The sequence below is a fragment of the Nannobrachium achirus genome (assembly GCF_963921795.1).
Source record: "Nannobrachium achirus genome assembly, chromosome: 19".
NCBI classification, from domain to species: Eukaryota; Metazoa; Chordata; class Actinopteri; order Myctophiformes; family Myctophidae; genus Nannobrachium; species Nannobrachium achirus.
In genome coordinates this window covers 28331450-28353896 of record NC_137826.1, presented here as the reverse complement: position 1 = coordinate 28353896, position 22447 = coordinate 28331450, and the positions used below count along the sequence as shown (strand labels likewise).

At 41.3% G+C, this 22447-nt stretch overlaps 1 protein-coding gene across 2 annotated transcripts; it reads right to left on the bottom strand.

Moving 5' to 3' along the window:
- Nucleotides 1–162: 162 nt before the first annotated feature.
- trpv1 (transient receptor potential cation channel, subfamily V, member 1) lies at nucleotides 163–22441 on the bottom strand. Of its 2 annotated transcripts, XM_080748795.1 has the most exons (17): nucleotides 21753–22441; nucleotides 21101–21272; nucleotides 18871–19116; nucleotides 18465–18622; nucleotides 18211–18363; nucleotides 15889–16026; nucleotides 14565–14863; nucleotides 13729–13908; nucleotides 13236–13388; nucleotides 12550–12645; nucleotides 12369–12439; nucleotides 11838–12003; nucleotides 11647–11713; nucleotides 10863–11218; nucleotides 2976–3097; nucleotides 1391–1503; nucleotides 163–759 (listed from the first exon to the last, which is right to left on the bottom strand). In XM_080748795.1, exons 3-17 carry the CDS (start codon nucleotides 19089–19091, stop codon nucleotides 647–649), a joined length of 2406 nt encoding a protein of 801 aa, XP_080604921.1. In that variant the 5' UTR covers nucleotides 19092–19116; nucleotides 21101–21272; nucleotides 21753–22441; the 3' UTR covers nucleotides 163–646. The 2 variants fall into 2 exon arrangements, with proteins under 2 accessions (XP_080604921.1, XP_080604922.1); XM_080748796.1 differs by lacking the exons at nucleotides 21101–21272; nucleotides 21753–22441 and having other exon boundaries at nucleotides 18850–18987.
- Nucleotides 22442–22447: the final 6 nt, after the last annotated feature.

Below are 22447 nucleotides of genomic sequence, written 5' to 3'. Positions count from 1 at the left end.
ATTTATTTGCTTTTATGCCATCGATCCAAGCCTCTGTCTCATGGAAACAAGAAGTACAGTAGACAAAGCAAGCAGTGAAATCTGCATGAGGATGGCTGCAATAGATTGTCAGTCTGGCAGTGATGAAAATGGGAATTCTATAAAGGGCACACAGTGGGAGGGCAGGCACAACGCTTTCATCAGCACACTATCAAGATCTTTTAGCAAAAGCAGCCAGGAACAATATTAATAGCACAATGATGGCCTTTCTTCTGATAATACAGATGATGGAAGCACAGATGATGGAAGCACAGAGATTTCAAAAGCCTTGGAATGAACACTCCCAAGTCCGTTGATGTGATTATCCCGGCATTTAAACAGCACAGATATCACTATAGGGAGCACTTGTTGCAGTATGTCAGCAGTAATACAGTAAATACGGTACAGTAATTTCCTTAGCACCGATAACCTGATATGGCAGTATTAAACTAGGTCTCATCTGGGACATAATGAAGAATGCCAGAACAGTCCCAGTATCACATCCTGTGGCTGTGTTTTGTGGGGAGCTGAAAATGAAAGAAACATCGATACGGTTGAATGCATCACGCCCGCATAGGTCAGCCAAGGTGAGAGGAAATTAAACAGTGCACGATCTCCGCCAGTCTCTTTAGACTGGACTGCTGGACAGAGGGCTCATCTCTGTTGGCTGTTGTGTGTGTCTGCGATGTCTTCCCTGAGTGTAGCGGCTGGCCTCCCTAAAGAAGCCTCTCCAGCTCCTCCCTGTGGACAAACAAGAAATTCAATGAAACATGCCCATGACAATCTCTGGAAAATAAAAACACTCACATTCAAGTTCTGTGTACATACATAGTTATGTGATTCTTCCAGTGGTGTAAAGTAACTAAGTAGATTTACTTAAGTACTGTATTTAAGTAGGCTACAGTTTTCAGGTATTCGTACTTGAGTATTTCCAATTTTCAGTGTTTTTACTTCTACTCCACTACATCTCAGAGGCAAATATTGTATTTTTACTCCACTACAATTATTTTAAACTTTAGTTAGCAGTTACTTTGTAGGTTCTGATTATTATTACAAAACATACATTAATCACTTCGGCCCTATGTACATTTGAAAATAGCAGATCAACAAGCACACAAAGCATCGCATTTTCAAAAGATTTGTATACATTTGAACATTTGAAATGGGACATTCTGAATATCAAGTACTTTTATTTTGGTACTTTAGGTACATTTTGATGCCACTACTTTTGTACTTTTACTCAAGTACATTTTGAATTCCGGACTTTTACTTGTAACTTTGTACTTTTAATTAAGTAACATATTTAAGTACTTATTCCACCACTGGATTCCTCACAGAGAAACTTTGAGTACACATCTTCTCCATAATGTACCTCTGCTGACAGGGCTGTGTAAGGGAGACATGGAGGCTCTATCGCGGTCCCCTGGGTCCTCATTGATTATGCCCAGGTTTATGTTCCATATGTTCCAGTTGACTTCCTCCACTCTGAGACACAAGAGGACACATGCACCAATTATAGTGTGCCGCGCAACACATCAGTCAGCTGTCAGAGAAGGAGACAGATTACTGAGGAACATGGCACACTGCACGTCAGCGGCCAGGCCAGCCCATCACCTTCTACTCTCATAGCAGCATCTGAATTGTTCACATTGAGTAAGTCGTGCATTTTCAAAACCCTTTGTTTCGGCTTCATTGTTATTCAAGTCTAAACCCCTTTTGTTACACTACTAATGATAATGATAATGATAATGAATTTTATTTGTATAGCACTTTTCCAAACAGCGTTACAAAGTGCTTCACAGAACATGATTAAAAACAACAACATACAGCAAAAAAAAAAAAAAAAAAAAAAAAAAAAAAAAAACACACAGAAAACACAACAAAGCATAGAACACTAATGATACACAATCAAAAAAAAAAAAAAAAAAAATACAGTGTACAAAAACACTTCTTTACACGGTTATAGGAAACACTTGGTGTAAAGGTACGTTTTTAATAATGACTTGAACCTAGGCAGGGATGGTGCTAACCGTAGCTCCACTGGCAGTTCATTCCATAACCTAGGTGCCCGAGCGGCGAAAGCACGATCGCCCCGGGTTACCATGTTAGTATTCAGTCTTTTTAACAGGCCCTTGTCCTTGTCCTTGTACTAGTTAGTTAATATGTGAATGGTCACAGCTTGATCGTATGTATCTCTGTCTGTCTGTCACGCCTGATACTGTGGTTCTATGGGTTTGTCACTCTTGACATCATGCTCTGAGGTCACACTAACAGAATATCCAACAAGACTTCATATGGGAATGCCCATATTATGGAGGCCACATCGGCCACATACCACACCAACAGAATCCATATATGGCCAAGACAGATGGCCAAGACAGCCCATATCTGTGTGGCTGGTTCTACAGACAGGGATCTCCAAGTATGGGCATAAAAGGGTATGATGTCAGATGTCATAGACATCATAGGACTTTCACATAACGAATAACTGAGTAAGCATGTTTGGGCTCTCACAGCATATCTCATAAGGAATCAATGTAAAATTCAAAATATTGTAAATGTGATATTTCTTACATAATGTATCCTAAGGCCAAGATAACCACTATACTAACCATGATACTGACATGCTGCTGACATAATACTGACATGATATTGACCATGATACTGACATGATACTGACCATGATACTGGTCAACACTAATTTACTGTAACAATGAATAGGAAATGCCTATAGGAAGTGCGATTTTGCGACAGAACCAAGACCCTAACACTATATGTGATGATGTCATGTGTGATCAGCAGTGCAGGTACAACCCAACAAGACATTTACTGGCAAAATATCCAACCATGTTTGTCATATAAGACCAAGTGTATGGATGTATTTGTCCATCTTGTTAAGTGTCATTGCCTGCTGCTATTGTCATCCGCACTGAATGAGACGTAACTACTGGACAAACCTGAAGCACCATCGACGATCCTCTCCAGCTGTGGCACCGAGATCCTTCTGCACCCCGGAGCGAAGCTTCTCTCTCACACAGTGAGGCAGCCACTTCTCCAGGTCCAGGATGGTGATGGCCCTCTGAAGAACACATTAACATCATACATATTAGAGGTAAAACCTTGCTTGCTCTTTCCACCAAAACAAGGTCATTTATTTATTTTCTTTCTTGCACATTTTCTTGCAACATAATTTCAGCAAGTTTCACATTTTCACAATAGCAATAATGATGGTAACTATAATGACCAAAAATGATTAATTATTTTTTAATTGTTACTTCGGTGAATACCCATCCCATACCCTCTCACCAGGGCAGGAATTTCAGGGAGGCCATGAAGGCCATGGCCGTCGTTGCCCCTCAGTTTGGTCTTGTGCTCCTCAAGACATTGGCATGACCTGAGGCCACAGTGGCCTTAATGCCCCAGCTGACTGTACCACTTTCTCCTCTGTCCCTTTCTTGACAATAATAGACAACAGTGTCTCTTTATTTTCATGTAGGCAACAGTGTCTTTTGATTCTGAAATATGAACTCCCCTGAGTCCCCCTCTTTAAACCAATCCAGTGACTTTGATTGGTGCTGGGCTGAGCATGGATCCACCCTGGCCACAATAGGCGATGTAAATGGCATGAACCTGCAGACACCGGAAGTGGCGGAAGTGCTGCAGTTAACGGAAGTTACGTCATGCGTTGCAGTCTTCCGGTGAAATTCTCCCGGCGGAAGTAGCACCTTTTCATGCCGTTTCAGCCTATGGTCGTAACCAGGCTTTTCTCTTCGCAGATGAGTAAGCCTGGCTACGCGAGGCTAGCATGGATCAGATTGTAAATACCATCATTTCAGGGCTGTCAACATTGGACTGTCAGAATCCAGGAGATAATTAATTAATTTAATAATTGAAGGGTAACATATACAAAAGAACTCTTCAACAACGCTAAAGCTCAAACCACACCAATGCTTTGTCATGCAACTCCTTGCAACAAAACTATTTTGAGGTCAACAGCACTTGATCTATTATCAGACTCTTATGTTCAAATCCCTGTTCTCCTACGGTTCAATGTTTTCAAGTCTAAAAAAAAACAACCTAAAGAACACCACTAAGAGTAACAGACATGAGTGAAGAGTGACTGGGGCATAGTATGGTGGCCTAATCATTGGACCCTCAGCCTAGAGACCTGAGTTCAAGTCCCAGTTGATCTATGGTTCAATGCTGAGGTGTTTAACTTTATCAACTAAGAGCTAACATACTAATGAACACTTCAACATTACTAAGAGATGTGCGACTGAATGGTGTAGTAGTCTAATTGTCACACTCACAGCACATATTCCATTTTCAAATCGGCAGTTTAATTTAATTTTAACAATTGAAGACTAACTTACAAATGAATAGGAGGTCTGACTTGGACCTCATTTGCATGAGTTTTTTTTCCTCCGGGTGTTTCGTCTTGATGGGACTCACTTTTTCCAGGTGTTTCGCTTGATTTTGGGACTCACTTTTTGGGGGATTTTTGGGATTTTGGGATTCACTTTTCTCCGGGTGTTTCGCCTTCATGGGACTCACTTTTCTCCGGGTGTTTCGCCTTGATGGGACTCACTTTTCTCCGGGTGTTTCGCCTTGATGGGACTCACTTTTTTTCAGGTGCTTCGCCTTGATTTTGGGACTCACTTTTTGGGGATTTTGGGACTCACTTTTCTCCGGGTGTTTTGTCTTGATGGGAATCACTTTTTTCCAGGTGTTTCGCCTTGATTTTGGGACTCACTTTTTGGGGGATTTGGGGGGATTTTGGGACTCACTTTTCTCCGGGTGTTTCGCCTTGTTGGGACTCACTTTTTTTCAGGTTTTTCGCCTTGATTTTGGGACTCACTTTTTTGGGTCGTGGGGTTGCATGGAACTCCACAACGGGGGTCTGGGGTTCCCCCCAAAACTTCTTAACAGAAATATAATATTTCCCTGTGTTCTGTTAATTTTTTTTGTTTGATACATTTATCAGGCTTGCTTTACTAGCGTTGGTACAATTTCAGCCTTAAATTGCCAAATGGTGTACAGATTTGATGACTGAAGCAAAGTAAGACATCTTTAAAAATGACTTCTCATCTTTAAGTCATTACTTAAGTGAATAACTGTATGATCTTGCATGCATTGCCCACACACCCCAAGCAGACCCTGCCTCGACCACGGCCAGATTTGAACAAACCTATTAAAGGTATTCTATTTCACAGACCTCATTACTAGTCCGCTGCGCCAGCACGGCGAGGTCATCTCACAATGCTTTCTGAACTAGTTTTGAAGTTAACCTGCTGGAAATCAGTCTTCTAAAGAAAGATCATCAGTGGGGCGTGAACCCACAGCCTCTGTATCATTAGCTCAGTATCCTAACTCATTAAGCTACTTGCTGCTTGAAGCAAAATGGTATTGTTTCTTTTTAGATGAACAACAAACAACGTTACAAAAGAAAAAAGAAAAGAAGATCTTTAATAGCATATTTGTTCTTATTTGTTGTTGCTTAATTGTCTAGATGTTTGAATGTTTTAGAACCGCAATAGAAACAGGACTCTACCTTTTGTTTTATTATCCAGTTAAAATATTGAAAACCTCAGTGACTCACTGGTCTAAAAATCTTATAAGTTCAATTCCTGCCTTACTTTTTGACAGGAATGCAATTTTTGTTGCTGTTTTAAATAACAATCTGTATAAATCTACATCTCTTCCCATGGGGGTCTGTGACCAAATACAATTCAAATTGTGGGCCCAAATTGTGGACCCCGCCCACTGAAACAATTAATGATTGTAACTAAAGATCCTTGCAAGTTACAACTGTGTTTTCTTTCATTTATATGGTAAAAGTGGTAGAAAAGCAATTTACCATTCGAGGTCGCTTCGCCTTGTGCCACAACCCAACAGTGGTAAATCAGCCAACAACCCACTCCCTCTCATGGTAAATGGCTTACTTTTGCAAAACATAGAAGACAGTATCACTGGTTTTCATGAGTAAAGGCCCATTCCCGCAAAAATCTCTTTCTCCAGATAAAAAAATCTCTTTCTCCATTCAAGTGGATGGTAAGATACAGATAAAAAAAAAATCATCTGTCACAGATTTTTTAAATCTGTGACAGATATTGTTTTTATCTGTATCTTACCATACACTTGAATGGAGAAATATTTTTTTTTATCTGGAGAAAGAGATTTTTTTTTATCTGTTATCTGGCCCAGTGGGAATGGGCCTTTAGGTCTATACTCTATAGGCCACATGCAGCCATCTAAACGCTTCAATTTCAATCCAAAAGCCATAATTCAATGTTGCACAACAAAGACGTTGTTATGATGACTTTTCTACAGTAGCCTCGGAAACCCAGGCTTTTATTTAACATTCCTCTGTGTCCACTGCGGGTCGCACACACAATCAGCATACGATCAGCTGTCCATACCAACACACCTCTATCAGCAGCATCCTCGTTCAAAACTGGCCAAGTTGAAAAAATCCACCAATTTTGCCTTCTCTGAGGAAATGGCACAGGCTTTCCACCGAGGAGGAATGGAGGAATTGAGGAAAGAAGCGGCCAATCAGCGTCGATGTTGTCCGCAGACACGTAAATGTTTTGGGTAGGCCTATTTGATTTTGGGACTCACTTTTTTCCAGGTGTTTCGCCTTGATTCTGACGTGACATAATTTTTGATCGGTGCATGCTGTTGTGTTCTATCCGTCTGTCCTTCAATGTTAGGCCTATATGAGATACATAAAGTGGTTCCTGTGTAAATAAGATATCCTTTTAGTTGACTTTGTACAGTGATTTGGACTGTCATGAAACTGTACTTTTTCCAATGCAACCTTCTAATAAATTCTTCAATCAATCTCTCGTTTAAAATTTCAGCCATGGATTTCTTTTACATAAACACTTAGCTTTATTGTTCAGAAACAACACAGGCTCTCCTCTCCCAGGAAGTGTGAACTGTGAGGTAGTATATGGCTTGAACCTGTGGCCCGCTCACAGCCAGCACTGAGGTAACTACAATTTATCCGCTCCACCACTACGCTAGCCATGCTGATGCAGATTTGACGTGCAATTCTTCTTATGGATGTTGGTCTTTTAAGTAAAGCTTCAGCGTAAATAGCAGAGTGGGATTCAAACACACAACCTCTGGATCACACGAACAGTGTGTTAACATAGTGAGCTACCACCCTCTGTGTTTAATGGTTTCCCTGCTGTTTTATCTCACTAACATTCATGCTAACACTAAAACGTACTTATACAGTAAAGACACCTCTGATGGAACAGAAAACACATTTAAGACGCTGATCTGTACATGATCCCAAGGCCCCTTTTGAAGAGTGACAACCGGAAGAACAAATTACAACAGAAGAGAAACTTCAGAGAGCTTCATGGTGGCTCTGTCCCTAAGTTAAAATGCCAAATGCGAGCCATAGTTCCTGGGTTCAAATCCAGCCAAGGTCATCCTGCTCTTCCCTCTGCAGCATATTTTGGAGAATAATATCCAGAAGAACACTTGGAAGAGATGGAAAATCCAGGGTAAATTCTGAGACTTTGGTGGTTCTCTGCGATAAGGCACTGTCTATGTGAGCCAGAGGCTGTAAGTTCAAACAGAGAGCATGGTGACTCCCTGAGTTAAGACACTGTGTATGAGCAAGAGGTTGTGGGTTCAAATCCTCCCAAGGGCATTCTCTCTGAAGCATGTTTAGAAGGTTGAAATATAATCCTTCAAAAACTGACTCTGTAAATAAACCTGTGGTGTAACATCAAGAGACACTACTTCTCTCTGGTCCAGAGATCCTGGGTTCTTTTGAAGACTAACATGGATATCAGTCTTCTTCACAATGCAGGATTTGAACCTATGACCTTGAGCCACCTAACCTGACTGCGCCAGATGTAAGGGGCGGGACATTTTTTCAAATTCTTTAGCAGGTGATTGGATGGGGCCAATGCCAATCCAGGAGCATGGCAGGAGATGGGGTCAAAATCCAGGAGTGTTGGCAAGCCTGCATCATTTATCTATTTCACTGCAGATTAGGTTATCATCCCTAACCCTTAATTCTACAAATTCTTTCAATGGACTAAAATCTTGTTTTATTTGGTGGCCTTCCTGCCCTGGCATTTGGCCTTTGTGCCCTCAAAAAATGGACAACACAAAAGGCCAAGTGGCCTTGCCCCTAAAATGATGAAATTCCAGACCTGCTGATAAAAAAAACGGAAGCATGCACAAACTAGAAGAAGTGCTCTTCCGAGCACAGGTCTCCACCAGCCACGCGTCCTGGTCGTGGTATAATAGGCCACTGTAAAAAGGGTGGCATGTGTTCTTCACCAATCTTAGACCTTTCGTGGTGCCACCATGAGGCTGATTTGAACATTTTGTAGGGTAATTTCTTCCTTGGCCTTTTGCGAATGTGCGTGCACAATTTCATTACCATTGCACGCTGTGTTTGATATGAGGCATTTTGTTTGAAACGGATCAATCCAGCAAAGTTTGCAGGCCAATCTTAGCCAATCAGGATGGAATATTTAATACAGGACAGATCCGTCTTGATCATATGACTGTAGAGATACTGTGTGCTGATTTGTGTTAATTTTGGGTAAAATCTGAAGGAGTAATATCCAAAAATGTGTCTTACATAAGTCGGCCTCCAGGTGGCGCTATAAAAGGCTGATGTGAAGAAAAAAAATTCCTTGGCCTATAGATGCCTTAATGGTCCACGTCACATTGATATAAACCAGTATGCGCACGCCGGTCGGCACCAAATGAACCCCACCGTTCATAGGATGCAATGGATGGCACTCGTGTTTAAAAATGCATTCCATCAAACTTTCAGATGCCGTTTTTCTCCCAGTGTGGAGGAAGAATGCTTAGGATTTTTACTGTAAATTCTCACTCTTGAAATATATAATCCTTAGTTTCTGTTGATTGTAAACAATAATAGCGATTCAAAACAGTTGTCCTTCAAACCCCACCTCTATTCACCGTCATCAGAACAGAGGGAGCGCTCCTCTTGATCACCCACCCGATCTAGCCTGATTTCCGACTCCGCTGGCGCTGCAGTTCACTCAGAGAGTGGGCGGGTCTATTGGCTGGAGCCAGGCTACACCCGATCCACTGGATCACCAGAGCGTCTACTGCTCGCCCAGCTGCAGTCCATGAAGCCTAATTATGCTCCGTCCTGCGACGGTGTCGCGCGCAGAGCCGCAGACCTCCAAGCTCAGAAGGGTTGCATTGGTGACGCGATGTGAGTTTGTATATCAGCTACTCGGTTGACGTGGAACACCGTTGCGCAATGAAGTATATATGTCTCGATAAGGGCGCACCCATGGGAGCACCTCACTAGCACACAAGAGGAGGTTGAATAACCAGTGCTCCCCAAAACAACAGGTTTGGGGATCTGTTAGGAATTGATTACATGATACAGTCAGCTGTGCGTTCAGTCTCAATGTTTGTAAACAAATAATTGGCCTATAGGGAGTGCGCTTACAAAGTTTGAAACTGATCGGTGGAGTTATAGGTAAAACCACGAATTGGCCTGTTATAGCGCCACAATGAGGCTGATTTAAAAAATTTGAAGTGGCATTTATTCCTCATCCTAGTCGAAACGTGTGTGCGCGATTTCATGTTAATTGCACTCTGCGTTTGTAATTTGAGGCATTTTGTCCAAAACGGACCAATCTCAGTCAATCAGGATGGAATATGGACAATCAGAGAGATCCATGTCGATCACATGACTGTAGAGATACTGTCCTCTACCGATTTGCGTGATTTTTGGACAAAATCTTTAGGAGTACTGGCCAAAAGGTAGTTTTGCACAAATTGGCCTCCTGGTGGCGCTAGAACAGGCCCATGTGAAAAATGTGGGGCAGAAGTTCTGAATTGGCATCCAGGGAGTGCGCTGACAAAGTTTGAAACTGATCGGTGGAGTTATTGGTAAAACCATGAATCGGCCTGTTATAGCGCCACCATGAGGCTGATTTCAAAAATTTGAAGTGGCATTTCTTCCTCGGCCTAGTGGGAACCTGTGTGCGCGATTTCTTGTTAATTGCAATCTGCATTTGTGATTTGAGGCATTTTGTCCAAAATGGACCAATCTTACAAACTTTGAAAGCCAATATCAGCCAATCAGGATGGAATATGGACAATCAGAGAGATCCGTATCGATCACATGACTGTAGAGATGCTGTCTGCCGATTTGCGTGATTTTTGGACAAAATCTGTAGGAGTAGTGTACAGAAATGTGTTTTGCAAACATCGGCCTCATGGTGGCTCTAGAACAGGGCCATTTGAAAAATGTGGGGCAGAGGTTTTGAACTGGCATCCAGGGAGTGTGTGTGCTCATTTTGGCAGCGTCCGGGCCAACGGCGCCAGAGATTAGCTGTACACAAACTCGGAGGACGGACGGACGGACGGACGGACGGACGGACGGACGCACGGACGCACGGACAGGGGCGAAAACATACTCTCCCCCTGCCTTCGGCTGGTGGAGACAATTACATGGGTCTAGATTCCATATAGGTTCACTGTTTGACAGCACAATCACCAGTGTATTTTGGATTCATGTCAATTTGTGTTTTCAGATATTTAACCACTTGAACCGTCAATACTTAATAATAAACTTGACCTTTCACTCTGTTCTTAGTCTGCTCTTTTTCCCCTCTACCAAACCTCTTTGACGTGAATAGCCGTTCTACAAGCCTGCGAGGCGTTGTGAGCTTGTAGATCTGCTATTTTTGGCTAAAGTTCTCAGAATATGGAGGGTTCAAGTGGTTAATATAAAAGTGGTTAATATAAAAGTCTGAGGACCCCCTAGGGGTCCCGGGACCCCCTGTTGAAGACCCTTGCTCTGTGGTCTGCATCACCTGTAGCTTCCAGATGCCGGTGCTCTCCGTGGTGATCTGGTCCACGGTGCGGCTCATGAGGGCGATGAGCATGTTCAGCAGGAGGATGTAGGTGAGGATGATGTAGGAGATGAGGAGGACGTAGAACACCTCCTTGTACTCGTACCCCTGCGTGAACTCCAGGTCACCCATGCCTATGGTGAACTTGAAGAGCTCCAGGGTGGTGTAGGAGATGTTTCTGTATGTGGGTTTCAGACACTCCTCCCTCTCCTCAGGGGCCAGTGGCCGATAAAGACTTTTCCCGCTTATGTTGTTCCCGGGTGGAGTGGTGCTGTCGTTGGCCCTGGGAGGAGGCTCTATGAGCAGGGTCACCACCGCTGTGATGTCAAATGAGGACAGTTATGAGAACGGGTGGCACACATGCATGCTTATAGACATGCTTGCCTTATACTACTTTATTTGTGTATACACTGGCTACAGTGTTTTCAGAGCTAGCACTGTATCTCTCACAGCAGGATGAATGAATATCATCAGCACAGATTCTGAAAACATGAGTCTCCACTCGTTTTGTGCCAAAATAGAAGATTTTAAAGGATTGATTCTTACATTTTGGAAACAGAATTGACGTATAACAGATAGTACCATTTTGTGGACAAAGTCCTTGAAATAGTAGGCTCAATGATATTTCTAGTGACTTATGTTCACGCCTGCCCTGCACCCAATTTGTCAGACATTTCAGATGGTGGATATCTCTTTTGAAGTGACTTAGTTTTTTATTTTTTTTATTTTAGAAAACATGCAATACCTGCTGAGAATCCAAACAGGAACACGATGTAGACAAAGAGAAAACGCAGTATATCACTAAGGATCATCTACAAAAGGAAAACAAAGAAGACTGTATTAGACACACTTGAGCCCAATTTATACTGCTTTTCAAAGTGCTACAACATATTCCGGCTGTAGTGAAGGGTGTGTGTGATGTGATGTGATCAATACCCTCTGTATCATAACACTGTAGATTCCCATGTGTTGATTGCCTCTTGAGAAGTACAGCAAGTTGATCCAGCTCAGAGCGAGACACAACACCAGAAAGCCGAGGTATTCCTGCCTCCCAAAGCAGTACAGCACAGCAGAGGCTAGAAATAGGAGTGCCTGCACAAAACTAAAGCACAATAGATATAACAATGATCCCCCAGAGATCCGAAACATTGTATGCAAAACACAAACAGCTTATAAACACACAGCTGCACTGCCAGAAACATAATGCATAATGAGCAGGCCATGACATAGGTTTGCTTTCACACACAAGCAGGCACAAAGTGTTCTCTGATGTGATCAAAGATGCTACGTTGGGCCTTTTAATGCGTAGTTTGTGTGCAAGCAGAAAGATATTACACATGTACTCTAATCATCTGATGTGATATCATATATTTCTCTTCCAATGATTCTTTTATACTCGTTTAGAAAGCAGAGAGTGCACGGATGAACTTTGTACAATAATATTGTACAATCAGCTTGGCAACTTACAAAAGAATCTCACTATAACCGTCAATCAGCAGTGTCTGTAGCTTAGGAGGTTTCCTCCTCATGTCTAGTATCTGGGGATTAGACAAAAAGAAGACTCAAATAAACATAATAAATAAACTTTGTGCCATTTCTGAGAGTTTGATGCAGTCACATAACGGAACACTCAAACAGACCCACATACCCCTCTGATGATGAAATAGCATGATGCCAGTGCCAGCAGCAGTTGACCTGAGAGATAAAGGTAGCCATCTGTGGTGTGTTCAAGGGAGAACGGTGGCTGAGGATCAGACAACAAAGATCAGTGTGTGAGCCTATAGCCTATAGAAGTTGGTCTCGACCCAAGGGGGTCCCCAAATTATTCTGAGGGGTCCCCAGATGATTATCTTAATGTGCAACATTGTTTTCTCACTCAACAGTAAACAAACCAACATAAAGTTTAAGTGTATGAGGTTATCTGCACATTTCTAAAGTGACAATTTAAGGACTTTTTAATATCTCTAAAATGACGAATAAAACATTGACCAAATTGTCAAATATTAGAGGCAGAAATTGTGAAAATAGCAGATCTCGCATTGCGAAGTGTTGTGAGCATGCAGATCTGCTATTTTCACAATAGAACCGTGAAATATGTTGCCTCAACTCTTAGTGCTTGTCAGGGTGGGGGGTCCCCAGTTGAAATATGATTATTTTGGGGGTCACAGCCTGAAAAGGTTGAGAACCACTGCCCTGTAGAAGTGGTTCTCAACCTTTTTAGGCTGCGACCCCCCCCAAAAAAAGCACTTGGAATTGTAGGAGTTGAGGCATTACATTTTGTTTGACTGTGAACTGGCAACAATCACTCACAGAGTCTTGTGCTGTCTGGCTCACCTTGTCCCTCTTGTTGTAGGCGACGATGGTGAACACGGTCAGGTACAGGACATAGACCAGGAAGTTGAAGAAAAAGATGGGGCATGCAAACCTTTTCCACTTCTCATCCAGCAGTCTGCTCAGAGGCTCCAGCTCCAGCATCTGGTGACGGTTCTGAAGGACATTTGTGACATATGTGTTTCAGACCACAATAAAAGAACACAGAGACACATCATTAAACTTCACTTTCATTACTTAAGAAAGGTAAAAATGTTATCTTAGTCCTCAAAATCTGGTAGACAGTCATGTTAGCCCATCAATGAATAATTAGAACTACATTTGCCAGTGTATTTTATATATTTTGAGAATATTTTATAGTTTATCGTATTTGTTTTGTGTGTATTTTTTGATTGTTTTAACAAGATACTGTATACATGTGCATGTATGCTATCTCTGCACATAATAAATGACAATATGGCTATGGTAGGTGAGGGAATGTAATGATGTGACTTACAGGAATGTCACTGCCATAGACCAGTATGTCCAAGACAGAGTTGCTGTCCTCATAAGAGTCCAGTGAGGCCAGGTCGTAAAGGGAAGAGTGGACAGGCCCATAGGCCCACTCAGTGAATTTACGGGACAAGTGTTTGGTGTTACTCTCTGTGAACTCCCGACCCAGAATATGCCCGAAAATCTGTTAGGGACAAATGGTGATTAGAGAGTGGAACGACAATAAAGTTGTCCAAGACTGAAAACCTCACACAAAGTAGTTATAACGTGTTGGAATAACAGAATATTGCTGTGTTATAATAGGGCCTGCAGATGAAAACCATATCATAAGACCATACAGCGCAGGATTGCTGGATTGTGGGGGAACCTTTTGTAAAAAGTCTATTTTTGCCACTGACAGCCTACACAATTAGCGGACAATAATATTACCAGAAACACAAGGAGCTAGCCCTGAATGGAGATAACTCTGAGAGTGTACAATGGGCCCATTTGGTTCCACTTGTACACTCTCAAAGTTAAGGGGGTCCTTCCAAATAAAACGTTTGAGAACCACTAGTGCTAGTGAACTCCCAATGTGTCATAATGTCTTAGTAAATCATTGTTCACATATTCTGAAGAAAACCTGGAGACTGACATTCAGTAATTGGGTCTTATGATCAAAATAACATTACAATGGAGCATAAAAAGAAAATCTAAACTTTGCCACAGACACAATTTTGATATATTGATGACCCCTACAGCGGTGTGAGCTTGTAGATCTGCTATCTTTGGCACGTGACACCCTTGTACCGTGAAGCAGAAATCAGGCTTTACTCGTATGAACTTCTGGTCTTTATTTACCCCAATCTTGCCTGTCTTAGCAGCCAACTTGAGAGGTGTCAGGCCCTGGTTGTTCTCGCTCTCCTCCAGCCTCAGCTTGGGATGGAGTGTTGCGGTGAAGGTGAGGATGTGGTCGTACATGGTGGTGATGAAGGCGGTGTTCTCTGGGCTGTTGTCTGCCACCACCACCAGGGCATGAAGCACCATGTTTCCCTGGGAGTCCCTCTCCCGAACGTCTGCTCTCTGGTACTCATTTTCTATTAGGAAATCCACCACCGATTGCTGGTTGGTGCAAGCTGCTAGCGACAGAGGCAGCTCCCCTGTAGGTGGAAATCAGTACACTTGTCTCTTATCAGCGTTTTGAATTACTTTTCTGATCCAGCTGAGTGGTTTTCAAAGTGGGGTCTGCGGACCCTCGGGGGTCCTTGACGGGGTAGTTTAATTTCACTATAATTTGACTGTTGGACCTTTCACAGCAGACATTTTGACGAAGTAAACCCAGCTGAAAGTAATAGGCCTAACATTAATTCTGGTTGTGTTTTCATTCATTGGCACACGCACGCATACACGCACGCATGCGCGTGCGCATGCGTGCGCACACGCACACGCGCACACACACACACACACACACACACACACACACACACACACACACACACACACACACACACACACACACACACACACACACACACCTAAACACCATAGCTAATGTTACTAAATCTATGCTGTGAAAATGGTCTATTCAATTCATTCGAAATTATTACAATACAAAAGAACTATTAAAAAAAACAAGATAGAGCAGAATCGTTTAAAATGGTTGTCAATGATATAATGAAATCAATTTGAAAAATCAAAAGGTTTGGCCCATTTTCATCAAGTCCATGATTCCCTTCATGCAGAGTAATGGCTCAACATTTCTTTTACGCACTACTTCTATGGCATTTTGGTACTTTATTAGGACAGTTACAGTGTGGGACACCCTTTGTTACAGTTAGAGGGTATAGACTCTGTGCATAAAGTCCTGGGTTTCAAGAAGGTGGCATACTAATTTCCTGCTCCGGTTCCGTTTCCCATAGCTCTGTTTCATTGACTCTGCAGCAGATTTGAACTGGGAAATGCATATATATGACACCTTCAAATATATTACGGTTCAAAACTGCTGCTCAGCCAATGAAACAAAGCTATGCCAAAATGAATCGGAATAAGAAATAAGTATTCCACCTCCTGGAAACCCAAGGCTTCAGTTATGTACTGTACTGCACAGAGCATATTGGTTGGGCTGCCACAGCATCTGTGGGTTTTAGCTGTATCATCCAATGTTCAGAGAAAGCAGACCACTCACCAAAGTAAAAGCTGGGGCCATCTTGTGGCTGGAAGAATTTCCCACAGGCTTTAGCATGTACATCAGCTCCTTTCTTGACCAATAGCTCAACATAATATTCACTCCTCCTCTCAATGGCAATATGGAGAGCTGTTTGACCTGGTGGATTTACACATCAATACATGAGTCATTCCATATTTGGAGACCTGGAATGTCAAATAATCCATGCACAAATTACTAATAATCATATAAATGATAATAGTTCTAGAAAACATCTTCCAAAATATGATGAATACCGGTATACAAAACACCCCCCTAAAATGCTAATTTTCTCTTGCCAACATACTTGACCAACCTATATGTCAAATATAAGTATAACATATTTAAAAATATGTTTCATATCTATGTTTTTGTATTAATTTGTTATGTCTGTTGTAATCATTAATAGAGAATTATTATTATTAGTTAATCATCAACATATTTTAAATAATAGCTAATATGCACTGAAATTGTGTCCCACAACACTATTGCCAGAGGAAGAGAAAGAATCATGAGTCACATAACACAAGAGGAAATTACATCAAGTCATCTGCTACCACCATGCATAGGCCAAATTGCCAATGGTCTCAATAACACAGGCCCAAATGTCCTTTAGAGAAACTGAAGGAATAGCCCACATTCACTATAAACATGCCACGAGAAAGAAACCATTATGACACCTGAAGTGTTAAATGAACTGCTCCAGTTGAACAGGGTTGCATGGTTTCTTCTGCCATAACCTTGCGTCACCTGTCTTTCCTGGGGAAAGCCTGGTATTCGTTTACAACGGGCCGCTTGATCCGGTCTAGGCGGAAACCACAAGCAGAAGAAGCGGCGTCGCCTCGTTTTGGTTCCTGTTTGTTTCCCCAATCCCTATCAAAATGCTCGAGTAGACTTGTAGTCTTGCCAGTTGCTATGAGTTGGACTAAAAATAAATTTCCAAAAGCAAAACTACGCCGCATCAAGGGGTTTATTAGGTAGGCCCTAAAAGTATGCCCTTGAGCGCAGGGGAATTATTTGGGGTTAAAACTGAATCCGGTTTGATCTTTCCGGCCAAATTGTAGTCCTTTGAGGACGACAACATGACGTAGAGTGGTTTCCGCTCCCGACCGGATCAAACCCCGAAATGTGAAGCGATCCCAGGCTACTTCTGCCATCAGTGTATGGATGGGTGTGTATGGGTTAATTACTTTATAAAAGTATTTGGAGAAAGGCACTATACAAATGCAGTCAGCAGTCCATTAAATGTATTTGAGCAAATGTTTGAAATACTGATACTAGTTAAAGCTGTACTGTGGAAGCTGCTCAACTAGTGGTCAGTAGCGGTATTGCTTTTTTCGGCCGGAGTCGCCGCCGTCGCGAGCCGTCGCGGCCGTCGCGAGCACCTCCGCCTCGCCGATACGATTCCGTAGAGCCGTCTCCCATCATTTTTAGACCAGGATTGAGGGAGTAGCAAGCAAGATTCCTTCACCAATGTAAACACAGTTGCTGAGGGAAGCTACTTCCTTTAGAGACAGCAAGACTCGCTGTGATTGGCCGGTGGTGTATGATCGGCGCTGTGATTGGCCGGTAGTGTATCATGTGGGAGATGACATCATTTTGCCGGGAAATTCTCCCCCCCTCACAACTCATAGAAAACATATAAAGAGAAGGCTTCAGAAGCTGAAAATAACAGAGTGGGGGTTCTAAAACTTTAGCGATTTAACAGTTAGGACAATTTTAAGATTTGTTTTATAAAAAAAGTTACACGGTATAACTTTAAATAAAATGTATGACTATTGAACAGATGGGCAAAATATATTTCAAAAGTTGCTTAAATTAATATAAGTAAAATCTTACCAAAACGTGTTCAATATCAATGTAACTTTCTTTACTTATTTACGTTAAACTATTTCAAATATACATCCTCCAGGTTCCTGAGCTGGATGAATCAAATTATTTGATGGTTAATGACTTAAATACAGAAATGTTGAATTGAAGCCTATAGTCAACCATAGTCAGTACCCATATATTGTCCTCCAATTCTGTAGTGATACACAGAGGATGTTGATTATTTACCATTTGCTTTGTCTCTCACATACTTTATTTAAGATCATTCTCATAGCATTTCAGAAGGTATCTGAAGCTATGAAACAGCCGACCTACAAGCACACAACGCCTCGTGATGCGAGGCGTTGTGTGCTTGTAGGTCGGCTGTTTCAGTTGTGAGAGACAGGGACAGACTGGAAGAAAGACTAGCAGGAAGACAACGAGAGAGTGCGACATGTCTTGAAAGCCAGTGCCACATCGTCATGACTACTTTACCTTTGTAGTAGCTGTCTGTGCGTGCAGCATTCACAAACTCTCTGATGTCTCCCATTCTCTCACAAATCTCCAGGAGATATTCCACCACTTTGTTTTGCCCATCTCTCAGATTCAGAAGAGCCTTCTGCAGGGCATTTTTGCCATAGGATTGATCTGAAGACATAGCCAAAGGACAAATTGTTATGCACTTAACCTGACAATCTGTTGTCCGAGAGCAGCTGTTGAACTATGACAATGAAGACAGTGTGTCTCACACTCTGAGTTGGTGAGTTTCTTCATGTTCTGGTGCAGGTACTGATGCAGGCCGTCCAGCCTCATGACATCCCCACTGCCTGCTGCTTCAAGCAACCTTTTGATGTCAAATCTCTTGCGGTCTCTCTCCTCTTTATTTTCCTCCAATCCTCGGATTTCTCTACAAATGAAAAAATATGTTTGCAGCTTTTGTGTCAACAGGGATTATTTTAAAACTATATGTGTATTTCCCAAGAGGGAAACAATATGGTTATGACTTTTTGCAGCATTGCTAATACAAGCAAATCCTCAGGTACAGTGTTCTCTGTATGTATCAGTAACTGTTGCTACAGTAGGTAATCTGTTAGCTCATAATTAGACAATAAAATGTCCTTAAGAGTGTATTACTTATCACATGGAGTGTCTCACTTGTCAAAGGTGAGATTAAATTTAATCTTGGGCTTGGCTCCTTCTATTTCCTCCTGGTATTCAGTGTCCATGGGGGCTCTGGGTGGGTCGGAGCTGCTCATACCCAGTGCAGACACCAGTCGGTCCTTCTTGTTTTCTTTAGCCTGTGCTCTCTCCTCATCTGTGCGGTCGTCTGTCTCTAGAGAGAACACAGGAGCCCCGGGGCTCTGTGGCCTGCTCATTCTGACCTAGTACTCCACAGAGCCTCTGGAAGATGGAGGAGACACGGGTTCAATAAAACAAGTATAAAACAAGCTTTGTACTTCCACATACACATGACTCATGGGTAACATACGGCTAACTTCAATTCCTCATTTATTTATTCTTTTGAACATGAATAGAGACTCTGCCTTTAAGTGTACTGGCATATTCAGAGTCAGACATGTGATGCTTCTTCCAAGATGACTAACAAAGGAGTTTATTTAGCAGAAGTATTCTATCAATGAAGTAAACACCACATTTGCTATGGAAAAAAAAAATCTTCAGAATAAACAAAGAATTCTCAGTATGGCTGCCTCCAGAATGAATATTTATGAGAAAGGTTGATGGAAGACAAATATATATTTTACATCCTCCAATAAATTGTACTGAAAACAAATCAAATATCTATGTAAAGAAAAGAAAAACTCTTTAGATTTGCAGGATAAAAATCTCTTAAGGAACGTACTAAGTAATCTTTTTCTTGTTCTCCTTTTTCAACTAAGACAATGGGGAAGGGGTGACTCAATGGAAACTCTGAAGGGGAAGAGGAATATGCTGGCACAGAAAAAAATAATTCTACCATATAGGCCTACTATTCAGTATGTTTGGAAAACATGGAGTTGGTTTGAAGAAACCGATCAAGTGTATGCATACAGTACATGCAACAAGAACAAGCCCCTTTGTTGAAAAGGAGTGTGTGCAGTCGAGACCATAATGATGATGTCATTCTGTCCTGGCGCATTATTCATGTGTATTTTGTGGTTCATTATTATTTTTACAAACACACACACAGACACACACAATATAAATCCTCATAACAAGCGCTGTTGCTGAAACGCAAATTGAGTAACATAATGTACTTTACCAATCAGACAGCATTTAATTTGATTTGTCCCCACAAATGATATCATCATTCTCACCACAGCCTGCAGTATGTACCGTATTCTTTGCATAAAGACCATATTTCATGTTTACTTCCATTGTCGTAAGGTTACTACCGATACTGATGTGGCATGGATAACACCTTGGATAAACAAACGTATGATTCTAAAGTATTTTTTACTTACTGTACAGTACACAGTATAAATCCTACTGTACAAGCAAAGCTGCTCCTAAATGGTCCAAAATCCAACGTGGTTGTCTTGGAAAAAGCCTCTGTGTGTAAATCGTAGTATGGCAGATGCTGTGGATGCACAGGCAGTGTAATTCTGTTTCATGGGATGCTCAGATGTTGTAATGGTGATGAGATTATGGGGGAGGCAAGAGAGCCAGATAGGGTGACCGTGTCCTGAGAGCATCAGAGCACATTACCGGACGTCTCAGAGCTTAAAAGGCTCTGTGACCAGTGATGTATTGACTATCTTTGGTCAGGCTGAGACAGCAACAATGGCCATACTACTATAAGGAAGGCGTAAGCCCAGATACATCATGCTCATAATAACTATACGATACATGTATAAATACTTTCGGTCTCTACATTTAATTATCAACTGAGTCCATAGCAAATACACTGTAATGCCCATCTGCCATAACACTTTCTTTTGTCCTACCTTTCCCCCATTTCCAAATGGACAAAAGTATGGATGCATTTTAGTCTAAAGACCTAGATATACAGGAATCAAATCATCCCCCTTCTTCAATCAAATACTCAGGGGTATAGTAAAGAAACACTCAGCCCTGTACACATTAATTGTGTCTTGGCCCCTTGCACATAATAGACCAACAGACTATGCAACAGAATAGCACTGAAAGACACTTGGTACCCTGAATACTCAGTTCCTCTGTTCCCCGCTGCAGTGCCCCTGCAAAGACTTGAAACCTTACAACACTCTGTAACTTTGCTTCTAAACATTCACATGAATCATAGAATCAAGTCATATTTCTCTGCAACAAAGTCGAGTCAATTCTTTTTATATAGTGTCAGATCACAACCAGAAAGTCAGATCAAGACCATATTCTTTTAGTAAGTAAATCAAAAGTAACTACTTACCGTTTTGAACACTACAGTCAAAGGTTTTCCTGTCTCTCCTTTTTGTATCAGAAATATTCTGCAGAGCTTCCTGTGTGCTTTGCCTCTCTCTTCATGCTTTCTGCTAAATGAGCTCTCAGCTTGTACTGCATCTGTGTTCCTGTGACTGAGTGTGCGGTCTCAAAGTGTCTGCCTGTAATAACTGGCTGATGGCATGGTACTGGTTGATATCAGCTGCCGAGAATATGCCTCCGCTTTTATTTTCAGTATTAATGAAAACATACAAGGGTTTGAGAATGCACTATATAAAGATTTATTCTACTCAACTTCCTTACAAAACGTACAAGATTAAGACAATAATAAAATAATGCAATTAACTGTAACAATATATCATTCATGTTTATATGTATGACCTACATACGGTACTGTGATAGACATGAGTTAACATTAACTTGTTTATTCCAAAGGACCAAGTCTGTCATATTCATTATGTATAATCGTTTCCAGTCATTTTCAATTGTTGAACCAGTGACCACCTTGTTGATTTTCTGTTCACTTGCTATTTTCAAGCGTTGTACTTAATAGGTGGAATTTAACGTTTTCTTTTTGGTATAAGTGAGTGTCATTAAGCTACATTAACCAACATTAAACCACATTAAACTTTTCCACTCACTTTTATTTGTTGAACTTATTAATTTCTGTCCATCTTGTTGATTTCCTTTCTTTTAACAATTAGATATTTTGGTATCAGTTGCCTTAGTCAAAAAGTTATCTTTATTTTTACCTAAATCTGTTGTTGAATTTCACTTCCTGATTTCACACTTTAAATATTGTGAAGGTCTCGTGATGTTGAATCACTGGTTTCATTTTCAGATTTAGTCATTTAGCTTTTACCTCATTTAGCCACATTAAGCCGTTGAACAATTTTGAGTTATATTCATTGATAAATACATAAAAGAAAAAATGAAAGAAAATTAATAAAGTTGGTTCCTTCCTTTTCTTTGTGTAACGCGACTTTGCGCTATATAAATCTGTGCTATTATTATTAATGAGCTGCAGATTATATTGTTGTTTAAACAAATGATTTATTTAGTTTGTTAGTTAAATATCTTAATGCTGAATGTGAGCCAAACAACCAAGAGCCTCCCTTTAACAACTTGGGGATCTTGGTTAGAGTTCTCTAGTGCAGGGGTTTTCAAAGTGGGTGACGGGGCCACGAGATAATTTGATAATATTTGGAATGTATTTGAACAATAAAAACAACTATTTAGGATACGTTTAAACTTGAATTTTAAATCTTCAGTCAGTTCTAACCAAAATAACCATTATCTTAATGTTTTCCTCGCTAAAACCTGCCATAAATATAAG